This window comes from Schistocerca gregaria, chromosome 8, assembly GCF_023897955.1.
Source record: "Schistocerca gregaria isolate iqSchGreg1 chromosome 8, iqSchGreg1.2, whole genome shotgun sequence".
Classification (NCBI taxonomy): domain Eukaryota; kingdom Metazoa; phylum Arthropoda; class Insecta; order Orthoptera; family Acrididae; genus Schistocerca; species Schistocerca gregaria.
Window position 1 is genome coordinate 155,085,094 of NC_064927.1, and position 16,659 is coordinate 155,101,752.

The window sequence follows — 16,659 nt, forward strand, 5'->3', positions numbered from 1 at the left end:
ATAAAGAAATGCAGGTGGTACTATTTGTGCAGTTCCACCGACATATCCCGTAGAGATTCAGAAGGAAAATACTAGAGATGGTTAAGATCCTGCTGTTGTCAAGAACATGAAAAAATATAGTTTAAGCTAACATGCTTTTATTTTTAATGAGTGAAATTTTCAAGAGCATATGAAGAAACATTAGGGATCATATTAGATAGACAGGAGAGAGAGAGAGACAGAGAGAGAGAGAGAAAGCTTGATAATAACTAAAATATCTCAGCAAAGCCACAAAATTGATTCTGTATGATCACTTCGCTTGCCTGGATACAGTTCAACAAGAAAGTCAGTAAGTGAATTTTATGATTTCAAGCATACTAATTTCATCTGCCAACTGTTTTCACTTGTCTGCCTTTGGGAAAAATAAATCTGGCCTATTACTGATACAGTTAATGAACTACAAGGAATATTTTGTTGCAGATCTATTTCCAGTACTTGACTTTCTCACTTGGAAGGAAAGACTGGCAGTATTGTTTCAAATGCTGTGACTAATTCCAGAGGTAATAAAAACTTGAATCCATATCAGTTAATCTTGAAGAGCACGAGATATTTCAGATGAACATACAACTTCTGTGCAGCGAGGAAGAGAGAGAGAGAGAGAGAGAGAGAGAGAGAGAGAGAGAGAGAGAGAGAGAGAGAGAGACTGAAACTGAAAGCAACTGCAGAATTCAAAGTAAAATACCTAGAGAGAACTGCGAAGGAAGATGATATGACATCATACTCCACATTTTTAGTGGGTTTGAAGCACATGGAACATAGTGATGTGTTTATAACTCGAACCTGAGAATTTTAAAAGTACGTCAGAACAGACCGATATTATTTGAGACTGGCGATCTCAAGAGCATGGTGTATTTCCTAGCCAGGTATTTTAATGAACACTGTTTATATTAAATTCTCTCTCTCTCTCTCTCTCTCTCTCTCTCTCTCTCTCTCTCTCTCTCTCTCTCTCTCTCTGCCAGTCGCTGTAAGCCATGGTAGGAAATAAATAAAGACTTTTCTCAGAGTGATTCACTATTATGCCAAAGTTATTACCTAAACAAATTAAGTGTGTCAACAACTCTATCTTCCAAAAGTTTTTCTACCTTCATCTTAAAGGAAAAATACGACAGCACAGAAGGCATTCAATTAACACCTATAAACATTAGCTCTTAATAACAAATGAGAAATTACTTAATGTTTCATATTGTCTAAAAACATTACAGGTTGTTACACTATTAGAACTGTGATAAATGAAAAAAAAATTTTAAATGATTTTTCTAAAAAATCTGTAGAATTTAGAATAACATTATCACCACTATGAGTTTCTCAGGTGCATTGATAGGTTTCTTGAACTGGTTATACATTTTTTTCTGTGTATTACTTTCTGTACACTGTAAAACATGTACAAAGAGACTGACATTTACTCAAAAAGTGTGACTGTGTCCCCTAATCAATATGTTGTAACAATATTCGACACTATGTAGCCCAAGTACATTATTAATCTTCTCTTTCTTTCTCTACCTCCTCCTCCTCCTCCTTTATAAGAGCCACAATAACATTACTGTCACTCTCTTGTTCTTGCAATAAAATATGTAAGTAGTTCAAAGGCACAATTTGGTCATGTTTGTGTCCATTCTGTTGTTAACTGCCCACTGTGCTGTTGCTGGGACTGCTCCTTGGGAAACAGTGGTAGCTGTGGTTGACTGGCAGTTACATTGCTGTATAACTGAGCAATAAAATGCTATCAGGCCCAGCGGCAGTCGGAAACAACAGCTGCACCTTGGAAAACACACCTTTAACTCACAAAAAAGAATAACTTATCTTTTTGCGAATCTCCAACACTTCTATATAGCTAACACACAAGCAAACATTGGGTAGCAACAAAATTGATAAGCATTGCCAGCAGCAGCAGAGTGAAGCCCAGTGCTGCTACATAAAATCTTTTCATGGTATGTGTTCATTTTGTACTTCTTTCTTACAAAACTAGCTGGATAGCTCCTGCTGTAGAACTGAAACTGGGGCAAAAGTGTGCACTTAGTCCTGGATCAAATCAAATGTTTCTCGCTGGCAATTTTAACCAAAGGGAGATAAGTGCTGGGAGAACTGACCTACCCCACAGTGTCGCCACTTTTGCTGATCCCTGCTACAGCTTTAAGTCACTGGCATCAATGTGTTACTTACCCATAATGCCTACAATTTAACACTATAAACAGTCTTAAAATCCGTAGTAATTAAGAAGAGCCATACTGAACCCTTCATTACTTACAGACTACATCTTTCACACTCAGCACTCCATGCTGCCTGTTATCATACCTTGCACAGTTAATCCCCAACACTGCCACAGGAAGTTTTGCATATGATTCGCTTGCAACAGACAACCACTGATACAGCTATGAACCATTAAGGTTGACAGTAAGTGAATTTAGATCTTGAGCACATTCAATTATTTAATTTTATTCAACTCACACATTACAAATCACACTCACAATTCTGACAACCACGGTGAATACTATAAAACAAGGATCTGCTATATAATATGTATAAGCATAACAGTGCCACATGCGCACACACATGAAACTGCAAATTAGTATGCTCGATTATCTCCACGTTCCCGTCTTTGTCTACCCCAGTCTTGACCTTGGCGACCAAAATTCTGCCTGTCTCTGAAGCCACCTTGGTTGCCTCCTCGATTGTAAAAATTACCTGTAATGCACAAATGAAGACAAACTCTGTAAAATAGTCCATATGTTACATAGTAACTCTACAAAATTTGTGAATCAAAACTTCTTTCATGTTCAATATTAAAATCACGTCATCAATACTTACATCATTATTTATCCTATATGCTCTGTACATATTCAAATTTAAAGCAAACTGTACCTGTGCTCAGTGTTTACACAGAAGTATGTCAAATGCCCTCTGAACTTGACATTTTCAAAATCCATGTGTTGATATTGAGACTCATTAGAGGATGAAAAAAATGTTTCAAGAGATAGCACAGTCATTTGACAAATGAGTTTACTGAGCTTATGCTACAGTTTATAGATAGTCACTGGTCCTGCAAGTACCCACAAACAGATAAAAATGCTGAACATTGTTGGACAAGTATGAAACACTATTTTGGAGTTCAAATCTGTTATTGTGAAAGAACTGCCATCAATATTAAGAACTGGTGAATGAAGTGTGTGTGCTGTATATGGAAACAGTTTCCATAAAAAATGTTTGGTACATATGGCCTATGATTTTGATAGCTGTTCATACAGTAACCAGAATGACTGTAGAGAATATCTGAATATAGTGAAAATAATGATCTGTTAAGAACTATGACAAAAGATGAGACTCTGTCAAGAAGCACACACTCAAAGGAATAACAAGATGCAAAGTTGTAAAGGAAGAAAACCCTAATCTGTGGCTTAAGCTGGAGAGTTTTGGGCCCACAATTACTTTGTGCCAGTGTTGTGGTGGACACTATCCCACACAGAATCCATGTTACATCATACACAGCTGTAATGTTACAAAGGCAGCTAAGCCAAGCTCTGTCATATACGTTTCATCGACAGGAGAACATGTTGTGTTTGTATGATTGGAATGTAAGGCTTCAATTTACCCAAAGAATAATGGACACAATGGCAAACCTGGACAGGGGCGCTACTTAAACTTGGAGAAAGGGGAGGAAGGGGAGGAAGAATTCCAGGTATGGGGAGGAAGATTGTTGTCACAAGAAGCTCCTGATAAATTAACAGTGAGTGGGGGCAGAGGAAGCAGATACCACAATAATAACTTTCGCTTCCTCTCATCTGAAATACACTTCCCATAAGCAGTAGTTTAACTGCACTTTTTAAACATCAATAATTTATATAGAATAATGTTCATATACGTAACACACTTTGACATATTAAGTATACTAAAATTTGTGATTTAGGGAACTCAATTAAAATTAAATTTCAGTGCAGAGTTAGAAAAAGAATTCCCACAGATTTCCCTAATTTTTCTAGGTAAAATGTAATTACAGGTTTTCTCGAAGAATTGCAAGCCTGTTGGATAATCAACACTGACGTGCAAACCTTATCCTCCAGACCTTCCAATGTATCCACAACAAAGAGACTTTATTTGTAATTGACATTGATGGATTAGATTTTACTAATACACATAGTTATATGTACTCAACAAAAATTCTGCAAGTCTTAAATTTCTACGTATGTGTCGCACACCATTGCCACATAATAAAAGGCTCTCCAATACTCTTAGTAACAGACAAATGTATAGACAGACTACAGACAGCCATACATTCCAACCTTCATAAATTTTCAATAGTACTTGTTTCTTCAAGCAACCGTAAATAATACACACAAAGCAAAAACATGTAAGACTAACCTTGCTTAAGTTCCAATATCCTTTCATTAGAGTCGATAAAGTTACTGACTTTATCAGCAAGTTGGAGGGCCAGCGATTGTAAACGGCTGGGTTCACTCCTATGCATCACCACAGTTTGGGTAGGATCATCAAGTGATGCCTGTAGGTACAAGACACAACAAATAATAATCAAATTGAAGCGCGCGCGCCCCCACACACACACACACACACACACACACACACACACACACACACACACACACACACACACACAGAGAGAGAGAGAGAGAGAGAGAGAGAGAGAGAGAGAGAGAGAGAGAGAGAGAGTGAATTGTGATATCAACTAACAGCACATATATGTAATGTAAACTTTGTATTTACCATAAGTTCCTCATTGATTATCATCTTGCTGATAACAGAATGTACAAGTGGATGTTCTAATTCAAACATCTCTGCCAGTGTACACATAGAGATGGAATCATACACATTTGAATATGTAAATAAATATGTTCTCAAGGCTTCTTCCTTTATCAACTTTGTTAACATAGTACGGACTTTATCTGCCTGATAGAAAAGATCCCACACCTGGAACAGAAAAAAAAACACAGCTATAAGCTGCCAAGGTTCACGGTGCCTGCAAAATATGAAAATATATCAAAGTGCCATCTCCTTCAGTCATTATTTACAGTGAAGGAACAACATCACAGTGCAATAATTCTGTTTAGTAATCAGCTGAACTGTAACAATACAGTCAAGTCCTGATTATCATAATAAAATTTTAAAAATGAAGTGTAAAGTAAGCAAAGATTAAAGGTTTGCTGACAAAAGGAAGACAAAGAACACAGGTTTGCAGATAAAACGAAGCTATAGCTGTTGAGCAGAAAACACAATATTCTTACAGGAGGAGGAAAGCGATGTGAAGTCTTTATTGTTAAAAGAGTATACCAAATGACGCCTTTATAAGTAAAGTGTTGCCTTCAAAAAAATATCAGAACATCTAATCAGTGCATAATACATCTGATTTTATGTAAATAATGTTATTGCAAAACTAACAGAAGAGTCACAGGAACAAAAACAATTTTGAGCTAACCAAGGAACACAGGCAATCAATAAATTAAGTTAACTTGCAGCTCAAGATAAAATAGAGGTTCTATTGCTCTTCAGCAACCCCCTCCCCCCAGGTTCTAATGGTACTTTCTACTGAAAAATTGTGTAACATCCAGATTTGCAATTAATAAAATATTCTAGGCAATTATGATGCAGTCAAATGGATTTAACATTAAAACCCAATGTTTCGCCTACACCTGCGGACATTTTCAACAGGGATCATAGCTTCTTTGACTGTATAGTTCACACCCTGAGTCACTACCGACTGGAGCAAAAAGTATGTTTAAGCATGCTCGCAGTGGCCTTATGTCACATTCTTTGAACACCCAAGTGTAATTGGTCACTGTCAGATGCTCTTGTCCGCTGTTGTTATGTATCACCCATGGTGGAAAACCAATACACGCCTTCTTCACACTGAGATCCAGATGCCATTCAATTTCACATCCTCCTTCCTATCGAATTTTCTGGGGTGTTTAACAATCTCTATTGGCCCTCTATATGGCCTTTCATGGTATCCACTTGTGGTTACCGGTACCAGAGTCCTATCAAGATGTATAGGTCTCCTAGCTGCAAAGCATAATCCACAACAACTGATCTGTCAATCTCCAGCCTTCTACAGTTGTCCTTGTGTTGTTCTAGTCATTTTTTGGATGTCCTTTTTGCAATGCCCTTATACACCTCCCATAACTACACAGAATCTTAGAAATTCCTGCTTCATCTAGTGATTTGCAAGATATCTTGGCCAGTTTTAGGTGATCCTGTATCTTCTGGGTGGGTTTGTAGGTTACTGCAATGCACAGTTTTTTCAAGGTATTTCTTCTGCAGTTAGTAATGCCCTTAATGAAAGATAAGAATACTTCTGGTTTCACAGGTGCTTGCGCATCACTACAATTTTCGCACGACGATCTCAATGCTGTTTTTACCTACTAAGGATGAATAACCATTCTTGAGCAGCGCATTGGTAAGGTGTTTTAATTCCACTTTAAGCAGTTCTGGTTTTCAGCTGTTCCTTGTTCTATCCGTCAATAGTTTTTAAGAAGCCTCCCTTTAGTTGTAGGTGGTGGTTCGAGTCCCAGTATAGGTAAAAGTCTGTCTGCATGGGTTTTAGGTAAATTGAGTGGCCTAAGCTACCTTCCTCTTTCCTGAAAGGCCACACAATTTACTGAAAGCCAACAACATAATATTTAAAAAAAAGTTTCATTTCCACGTATTCATGAAATCGTGAAACATGTACAAAGATCCTGGGCAATTTCTGCACACTGGGCACAGCTGCTCCACCATGTATACAACGAGATTTTGTAAACATCTCTTTCGCAATGCCTCTTCATAGCTCTACTGACAGCTACTGTATTTGCCTACAGCAGTTTTCGCAGTTGAAAGCTGTCAGAAGTGCTGTCAGGTGTCAAGGGTATCTGTAAGTTGACTCAACCGCAGGAGAGTCTCAATAGTGAAGAGTAAATCTACTAAAAGTTCATGTATGATGCAGCTTATTTTCGTGCATCTCAGTGTTATATTATATCTCTCTAATTGTGTGTCGAACAATGGTTTATTTGTGTAGTTACATTCACTGGCATATGTGGATAATGTTGTAAAATTTATTGAGAATAGAATTATTAGCACAGAGGTAATAAATTTAAGTCACACATGATTCAGCAGTTTTTCACGCATCTCTCCGTTTTTGACAATGCACCTCCTGAACTACGATAGGTTGTTGGTTCTTAAACCACAGTTTGATGATGATGCTAGGTTTGTGGGGCACTCAACTGCAGGGTTATCAGCACCCCTACAGAGTCCAAGTTTTCTTTACACAGTCCAATTTTTTTACACAGTCCAATCTAGCCACTGTCACAAATGACGAAGATAATGAAATGATGAGGACAGCACAAACACCCAGTCCCCGGGCAGAGAAATTACCCAACCTGGCCGGGAATCGAACATGGGACCCCGTGATCCATGAAACCTCAATGGTAGCCACTAGACCACGAGCTGCGGACTTAATCCATAGTGGTAGTTGCCTAACAGTACGTGATATATGTACCAACTTTAGTTGAAATTGATCCAGTGGTTTAACAATAGATATGGAACGAAGATATGTACATACATACAGCCATTTTTATAATATGTACAGACTGCCTGTGCAGTAGGTAAGTATTCTACCTCAAAGCCATACGGTGGCTGATTCGAGAACACATGCACAACAACACTACACTCAGAGCACGCACGCACACACTAGTAGCAGGATTCAGCAATGACTGTCATATGTTGACCAGCTCTGCTGTGAGGGATACAGTGTTTCACTGAATAGCACCATGGGCTGCCATTCTTGGTTTACCTGTTGCTGAAGTTGCGAGACACATTGCCCATCAAAGCATGAGGAACTTGAGAAACAGGGTATGCCAAAAGTGGGGCCTCTGTGAAGGAAGTCTTCACATTGTTGAAGGCATTTTCTGCTTCACTAGTTCATTGTAACTTGTCTCTTGGTATACAAAATTAGATTTGACAATTGAGAGACGAAATATATACAGCAAATCAGAAGTAATTTAAGGATTTGACTGAAAGAACACAAAAAAATCCTCTTTGCTCAGTCCAGTATTAGGCCTAGAGGGCTATGTTACAGTCACAATCTAACTTCTTGCTGGTCTTCCTGTCTCTTACCTTCGCATTGCTATTTGAGGATTTTCAGGGGATCTGCTCAGTCTTCACGCATAGTGCTGTGTCTTTATCCATAGTACACAGTGTTACCAAAATGTACTGTAGTTCTGTACTGTGCTGAGGACTGGTTTTACTTTAACATCCTTAAGGATGTCATCAGATCTTTTCCAGTCCCACAGTGTGTAGCCAGCTGTTGTTCTCATAAACCGCATCTACCTTAGGTATTTGAATGCAGATATTTGCTCAAGGATTGTTTTGTTTACTGAAATTCCCAATGAAGGGCATTTATTAAGAGGGAGCTCCATGTTATACACCTTTGCTGTTGTGTGCAGGTTATACAATGAGGACTGTAGACTATTCTCAGATTCTGGAAAATTTACTTTATTGTCTGTCAGCAGTGATGTGTCTTGGTCAGTTTGTCTATTGTGATTCTGCTATGTGGATTCTCTCTCCATTCAATGGTGATTTTTATATTATGCTGAACAGAACTAAGGAGTGGCAACATTCTTGTCTTACTCCTTGGTCAATGCGTTTCCATTCAGGCAGCTGTTGTCTGCTTCTGACTGGAATCACGTTTTGGATGCGTATCTTATGAATTGCTTGTATGATGTATAATGGGGGTGTTTCTTTCTGCCAGGATTATTTTCTTCTGCCACTTGTATCTAAGGCTTTCTTAACAAGTTGGCTGATGAACCTAAATTACCCACGGTTATGTACAAGGTCAAGGCCTTTTTCAGCTGAGTGTAACTGTTAGACACATGGCCTGTGAAGTTAATTTCCTCAATATCATTTCAGCTGTACCATGTGCATAGGAATGATGCACAACCTTCAACAAGAAATCAAGACTCCTTTCAGTATTTCAGACAAATGACATTTGTTTTTTGGAAGAACAGAGTAAAAATAATATAAATGCTGAATACCAAATACCTCAGCAGTTTCATTTACAACTTCCAGTACAATTAACAAATTATCTGAATTAATTAATACGTCATACACTTTATTTCACAAGCTTGAATAATAAAAAACATTTCAGCACATAAACCTTTCATTCGGACCCCCCTTACCGTTTGTGATGACTTGCTTTCATTTCTATATAGCTTCAGCTTAACCAAATTTTTGAGAGTATGTTCAGTAATCCAGTGTTCTCCTGTTTCTTTTGCTGCTGGTTTCTTGCAAGGTGTGGTGTTGTGAACTTGATGGCCTTGATGTTCCTGGTACATGTTTCTGATTTCCAATATTTATCAATTCAACTGCAACTTCCCCTTGAAACTCAGTTAAGTGCACATTTTTGTCAATTACAGACTAAGCATTGACAACTGCCATATTTCTGAGGAGCTTGAATGCAACACTGGAGTACCACTTCATACCTTTTCATAAAGTTGAGGCATATGATGCCATTTGATCTGACACACATTTGAAGGATTTTGCAGCATTATACTCCAAAATTGTGAATGGCTTTTTGTTTGCTCCTTTTCCTGGTGACTAGTACCAATTCTGGAACTCCTTAGTGGTCAGAAACAAGTTATCTCGGTTGTCCTTCCATTTTCCTTCAGTAAACTTGTGTTACCGTATTAACTAGAATCTAGTTTCGTAGTTTATTAGGCAGACAGGATTTAAACGAGATAGCAGCAAACACGAAAGAATACATGGCAAAATGTTTATATTCGTATTATTCTTATGGTGAAGAGAATACTGCATGTGATTCACAATTCATAAATGTTCCTATTTGCAACCATCTCTTCTCGCAGGGAGGGAAAAATTCAGAACGTAGAGTTGGCCATATTGTCAAACATCCCAAACAGTCTTGCCATTCGGATTTTCATAGTACATTAAAATGCTGCTACATTCTAAGATGAACAATTCGGAATTTGTATTTACTTTGTTGGATAATGTATGAAAACGCACTGGTCAAAACTCGTCTTCCACCTTTTTTTAAAATTTTTTTACTGAATCAGAGGTTTTGGCGCCAGTATTTATCCTTATGTCTGTAAAGCACGCCTGTAAAAGCATGCCTGTGTAGCGCTACGTATTTTAGACGGCAGAAGTTAGTTGTGGCGGCACCTACCAACATTTTTCAAAACTTCCACTTACTTTGCACTTGATTCTAAGCTGCAGGCAGTTTTTTGGATTACAAAAGACGGAAAAAAAGTGTGACTTAGTTTCGAGTAAATACGGTACTCTGCACATACGACTTTTCACCAGGGTTGATCTTTCGTTTCACTACAGTTGTTGGATTGTACTTTGTTATTCCTCAATGTGTCAATGAGGTAGATTGAAAGTTTGTTCAATTTATGGGCTAAGACAACAGTTGTGTAGTAACTGTCAGCATAAAGAGTGCATTCAACAATGTACCGATTAACTCCATCACTACACTGGAGACACTTCATGATCTTCGAGAGCCATCTCCTTTCCAGCATACACTTTCACATGACAGGTACATCCTCCCTAAAAGCACAGCTTGAATAGCTTGAGACCATATTAATGATGGTTCCCCAGAATATACCGACAAAACAAAAGCCTTCCTCTGAACAGCACCATAGTTTCATCAGTGCAAACTTTCTGACTAGGACAATTCACTTATTGAAATTTATAGTTTATTTGATCAACTACTGGTGAAATCTTCATAACAACACCATACAGTATGCCTTTGTTTGTGCCAGAATTTTCCCGAAAATGTACAAAGGACATTCAAAAAGTTTTGCATGATCATCTCTAATTTCTTTATTTTTTGCAGGAGGAGAATGAAATTTTTTGTGGACATCCTTGGAACATATAGCTATAAGTTGGTATATGAAAGTATTTTCTTTTATTTACAGGTGAGCCATAATGTACCATGAAGGAGATGTCAGGTTACGACAACGGTCAGTGATGGAGTTCCTCTTCAAGACCAGCAATGACTCTGCCACATCGATTCACAGGAAGTTGCTCCCTGTTTATGGGGAAGACACAGTGGATTGCAGCAGTATCCAGCGGTGGTTGCAGAGGTTTAAAGGTGTTTTCTCTCTACTGGAAAATCCATGATGCGGTAGACCATCGATGGCAGTGAGTGATGTGAATAATGAGGCCATTCATCAAATCATCCAAAATGACAGCTGTGTGACAACACGACAGCTTGCTGAAATGACTCGTTTGTCACTGGGTAGTGTGGTATCAATGGTACAGTGACTAGGGTACAGAAAAATCTGTGCACACTGGGTACCTAGATTATTGACAAGAGAAATGAAAATGATGAAGAAGAATGTGTGCGAGGGTCTCATGAAGGCCTTTACTGAAGAGTAGAAACAGTGTTTTGATGGTGTCATTACCCAGGATGAAACACATTGTTATTGTGCGAATCTGAGAGCAAAACCCAATCCATGGAGCGGCATCATCTAGGTTCCCCTCAGAAGAAGAAACCAAGACTTTCACGAACAGCTGGCCGAATAGTGAGAAAGACCTTATTTCCTGTGCAGAGAGATGGTGTAAAAGTCAATCCTCAGAATTTTACCAAAGAGCATTTCCATCATGAAAAGAATGTTGGGCTAGATGTGTCATAGCTGATGGAGGCTACACTGAGTAGCCTCAATGTATAGCTAAATGTTCAAAGTATGTCCACAAAAAATTTCAATCTCCTCCAGCAAAAAATAAAAAAAATTAAAGACAGCTGTGCAAAACTTTTTTAATGCTCTCTGTAGCATACTCAAAAGAGCTTCATGCCTGTTGTGGGGCACTGCCTTTCATACTTCACTTCCTTATAGTGTGTTCTTTGACCAATAACTTTTGAGTGTAGGTTTTCGATCCAAGCCAATTTACAAAATGAATCAAAAAACATAGAATTTTATTTTTAGTGTCCCTCCAATGTTGTCGTCTGTTGTGTTCTGTACGTTTTCCATTGACAATATTGTCAATCATTTGTTACTCAGTATGATGATCTGGCCCGAAGATGATTATTTCCAAAAGTGGATCATCAGAAAGCAAGCAGTAAAAAGCAAACTCATCACATCTTCCAGTCATTTTTGTCTTCACATGATCAGCAATTCTCTCATTAAGGTTGTCCTAAAATCATATTTCCAGTTACATTATTCCAAATAATTTCGGAGATGTCCCTGGGAGAAGCACTTGCTGATTCCCCAACATTTGATTTTTGTTTTTCTCAATCCACTTGCCTCAGAATTGTAGGAATCGTGACCAGAACACTCAGGAGAGTAATTCGAATCATCAGTCAGATACTTTACCAAACAAACTGGTCTCACTGCCAGTGAATTCACTTCCCTTTTCCAGCCAACCCACAACTGTCTATGTGTTAGACATTATTGCAGACTCACATGAAAACAAGCTCCAATCTTCTTGGAAACATTACTTCAATTGCACACAAGCTCTAGCCACATTGCTGCATGGGTTCCCCCGAGTGTGCAGAAGTTGTAAATGCAAGGAAATAGTTGACTGTAAGACAAACTAGAATTGATTGTCACAATATCCATCAATGAATTTTGGAACTAAAAATGCACAGCCTCTCCAGGTGGCCTGGGCAACTATATACCCATTTGAATTCAATGGGCTGGAATGTGTATCTATTTGATACACACATGGCCAGTCAGGGAAGTTGCCTTGTGTATCATGTACACAGCAGTAAATGCTAGATGTACTTCCATATCAAAGTATTTCCTTGAGTAAGCTTATTCCTCTGTGGTTACTGCAGTCTCTGACATCACTTTTTTTCATGGTTTGGGATGACAAATGCTCTCTGCCATCTTCGTGGTGGAGTTTCTCCTCTCCTGATTCTGCTCATAAAGTTCAACAACAATTGTTTCCCAGTTTGATACTGCAGCCATAGCTCTTGAAAATATGTCTGCTATGTCTCTCTGTTGTTCTCCTGAATGTCTGAAACACATCTTACTTATGTGTTTAATTTCTTAATTATTGTGACTGTTGGATGTCTTGCTACATCTATTTTCAGGTTGTTTTGAAATGAGCCCATTGTTCTCTGTGCCTTTTTCTAGTTTCTCTTTCAATTTTCATAGTCAGTAAAGTCCCCTGCTTTCTTTGTTGCCAAATAACACTTATAAGCATTTCTTCCAACTTCACCACTGATATCACACCATGCCAGTACACATTCCGAAGTTGGGAGCAACTGTGTGACTGCACCGCCAATCTGTGTCTGCCGCTGAGACATGCCCCAATCAGCCCACGAACCAGCAGAGCTGACATACGAATGCTGCACATCGCACCTGCCCTAGTCCAGCTTGTGATCTGATCACGAAGCCTCAATAAACAGTCTCTGCCACTACAGTGTACATAAATGGACCTGTCCCAACACTTAGGACTTTTACACATTAGTGATTTGGACTTGTCATTGGGGACTGAGTTAACGTGAAACAAAGCTTATTAAACACTACTTGTGAATCTCATTCTTGTGCTCTCTGTAATTGCATCCATCAACTCCTGAGCATCCACTACGGGACAACCAAACAGATAACTCTCTCCATATCCTCGTCTCAGATTTTTTGTTCTTGTTTTCTAAGCCAACACTTCTGTATTCCTACGGTCTTTTGCTGCTGCTTTCACAATTTTGGTCAGGCTTTTCCATTCGAGTTCTACTGTTGCTTCTGCTTAAAGCTACTCAATTTCTCTCAATCTTCTCTGGTACAGTCATTTGATTCTTTGACCTTGCGAGAGCTCAACTCTATATAGCAGATGGATTTGATTTATTGGCTCTCCTCACTTTGTGTGTCATTCAGTTATGTAGGTGGAAATTTTTCTGTACCTATTGAGTTTGACTATTTCATAGGCCCTAAAGATTTTTGTGTCAAGCATTTACTTTCTAGTTTCTCATTGGTTATAGTACAGTCAGACCAGCTGTATTTATGCGAATTCTTGTGTGGGAATGATTACTTGCATATGTAGAGTTTCTTATAAAATGCTATTTCAATCTGTTTTTATCCACTTCTACTTTTTACAGGTTCTTCATATGGTCCTATTTTGTTTTCTGTTCTTGTGTTATCAATTCTACCAAATTAAGTCACCCATTAAAAGAAGGTATTTCTTCTTACTGATCTTACCTAAGATTCCTTTAAGTTTTGTACATAGCTAATTTCTTCCTTTCTCCCCACTCTGGAGCATATACAACACCTCTGGGAAACATCACTGCATTTTTAGTCTCAATAATACAATCCATTCATTCCACAATGAACACAAAATAACAAGAATAACCTACATAAATTCAGAATGTACCTCATAAATGACAAATGTTTATGCCAAAAATTTCTTAATAACCTCCAAATCCTTCATTGTGCAAAGAAAGGGAAGAAAATGAATATTCTAGACAAAATCAAAATTTTTTAACATTTTTAAAAATCAACCACATGCACTAACAAACAAACTGAACTAAAAAACAAGAGATATCTCGATAATTTTACTTGCGTTTAGCTCTGGCTAATCAAAACTAGAACAACAATTTCATCTGTGAATTCCCCACCGACAGTTAGGCGTATTTACGTGATACGCCCTAACTTTTTAATAATTTTAATTAAATTTTTATTAGCTCTTTGTTTTCTTTGGGTTTAATTAAAAATATGCCATTACAATGTACCACAGCTTTTCTGCTGTGGGCTGCTGCTGCTGCTGCTGCTAACTGTTGATGCAATAAATGATGAGAAGTGAACAGGACAACTCATGAGTTGATTGTTGGTAGCCAATCAGAATATTCATTCATAATTTCCTATGCTTCACAAATAATGCAAAACAGGAAGAGAAAGATACAAGTAGGTTCTGCATATTCCACTAAAAAAACTATTAGATTTAGTTATTATCTTTGGTGTCTGTATACAAAACGTACCAACAGCACCAAGCAGTGGAAGAGCCTGGTAAATCGTAGGTTCAGTTTTGCAAAGTCTTGTTTCGAACTTACCTTGGCATTCATTTTTTCATTTATGATGAAATTTCTACAAGCCAGCCAATTTCCATTTCTCATTGCTTTAGAAGCGGCAACTACATGCTCCCTCATCGATTCTGGTGGTCCAACCAATGACTGGCGCTCACTGGAACGGAGTTGTTGATAAAACGTCTTTGAAATCATGCGACGACGAGCATCAAATTCGTGAGCTGAAATAATAACAGTTCATTTCACTTCTCTGCTGATGAAGAAAAAAGTTATCTTATTCAGAGATGAAAATGTGGCTTTTCATTCCATCTTGTAGCATGTGAAGTCAGATAAGAAAGTAGAGGAAAAAACTAACACTGTCTTATTAAGAACCCTCAGCTGAAAACCACTAATGATCCTGAGATACAAAATAAAGTGAAAATGTAGAGCTCAGGCTAAATGCATACCTTCCAATAAAGATTAAGGCCACAACACCACTAATTAAATGGAAAAGATAAAGTATAACTAGCAAAAGTCCTATGACTACTACACACAATTCCATTCAATAACACTTATGTTACATAGTCCAATTTAAGCAAACCTAATAAAAATTTTAAAGGCAAGACAATGTCTATGACAAACTGCAGATAAACTAATCTTATGGAACACCATTAAAAGATGGATTTGTGTTGATCAGCTCCGTATGATACATTTTTCTTTACTTGCAAAATATATTTCCCCGTAACTACTGTTTTCTTGGAGATCAAATGTGGGGAAACTGTTGATGCTCATATGGTGGGTGCTTCTGTAATCAACGTAACCTGAAGTGTTTGGTGTTTCAAGAGGCACCGTATTGCAGATTTATACCATGTACAGGAAACGTTAAAAAATATGAACCGTTAAGTCACAATGCAACGAAAGTGATCATGACAAATGGGCACTGACGAGAACTGTGAGGAAAAATAAGATGGGATGACAGCTACAAAAGTTACTGCAGACACGAATGTCGCATTCATGAAGCATGTCAACACTCACACAACATGAATGCAGCTACATAAGCAGGGAATTGCAGTGTCAGATGGAATTCCAAAACCACTATCAGTGGTCAAATGCCTGCAACACGAGAATGTGATGCCAAAGCTCTAAAACCTGGACTAGAGGGGCAATAAAAGAAAGTTATTTGGCTGGATGAGTTTTGTTCCACACTGTTTCCAACTTTTGGCAGAGTTCACACTCAGAGCCAAACATGGCAGGGGTTCAATGACGACTTGGGCAGCAATACTGCACTATCCATGGGCCCCATGGTTACTCTGCAAGGTCAGATTATTGCCAAGGATTGTGTGACCAATATGCCCAATCAGATCCCTCCCATGCAATAATATGTGTTCACTAAGAGTGATATCGTGTTCCAAGACAACAGGGCCCCTGTTCACACAGCTCCCGTCATCCAGGACAGGTTTTGTGAACACGAGGATGAACTGTTTCATCTACCCTCACCATCAGTCACCAGATCGCCATATTACTGAGCCTTTATGGTGTACATTGGAGAGAAGGATATGCGATTGCTATTCCCTCCGTCACCATTACCTGATTTGCCACTATTTTGCAAGAAGACTGATGTAACATTTCCTTGAAAACCGAATAGGACTCGTATTTATCCATCCCAAAATAACTGGAAGCTATTCTGAATA

At 38.3% G+C, this 16,659-nt stretch overlaps 1 protein-coding gene across 1 annotated transcript in view; it reads right to left on the reverse strand.

The window, feature by feature from the left end:
* Positions 1-2,452: 2,452 nt before the first annotated feature.
* Positions 2,453-16,659, reverse strand: part of LOC126283991 (eukaryotic translation initiation factor 3 subunit C) — a 73,059-nt gene continuing 58,852 nt past the window's right edge. The window contains exons 15-18 of the mRNA XM_049982528.1: positions 15,017-15,210; positions 4,753-4,956; positions 4,393-4,531; positions 2,453-2,721 (exon numbers count right to left, since the gene is read on the reverse strand). Coding sequence (XP_049838485.1) covers positions 2,603-2,721; positions 4,393-4,531; positions 4,753-4,956; positions 15,017-15,210 — 656 coding nt within the window. The 3' untranslated portion in view covers positions 2,453-2,602. The remainder of the gene's footprint in view (positions 2,722-4,392; positions 4,532-4,752; positions 4,957-15,016; positions 15,211-16,659) is intronic.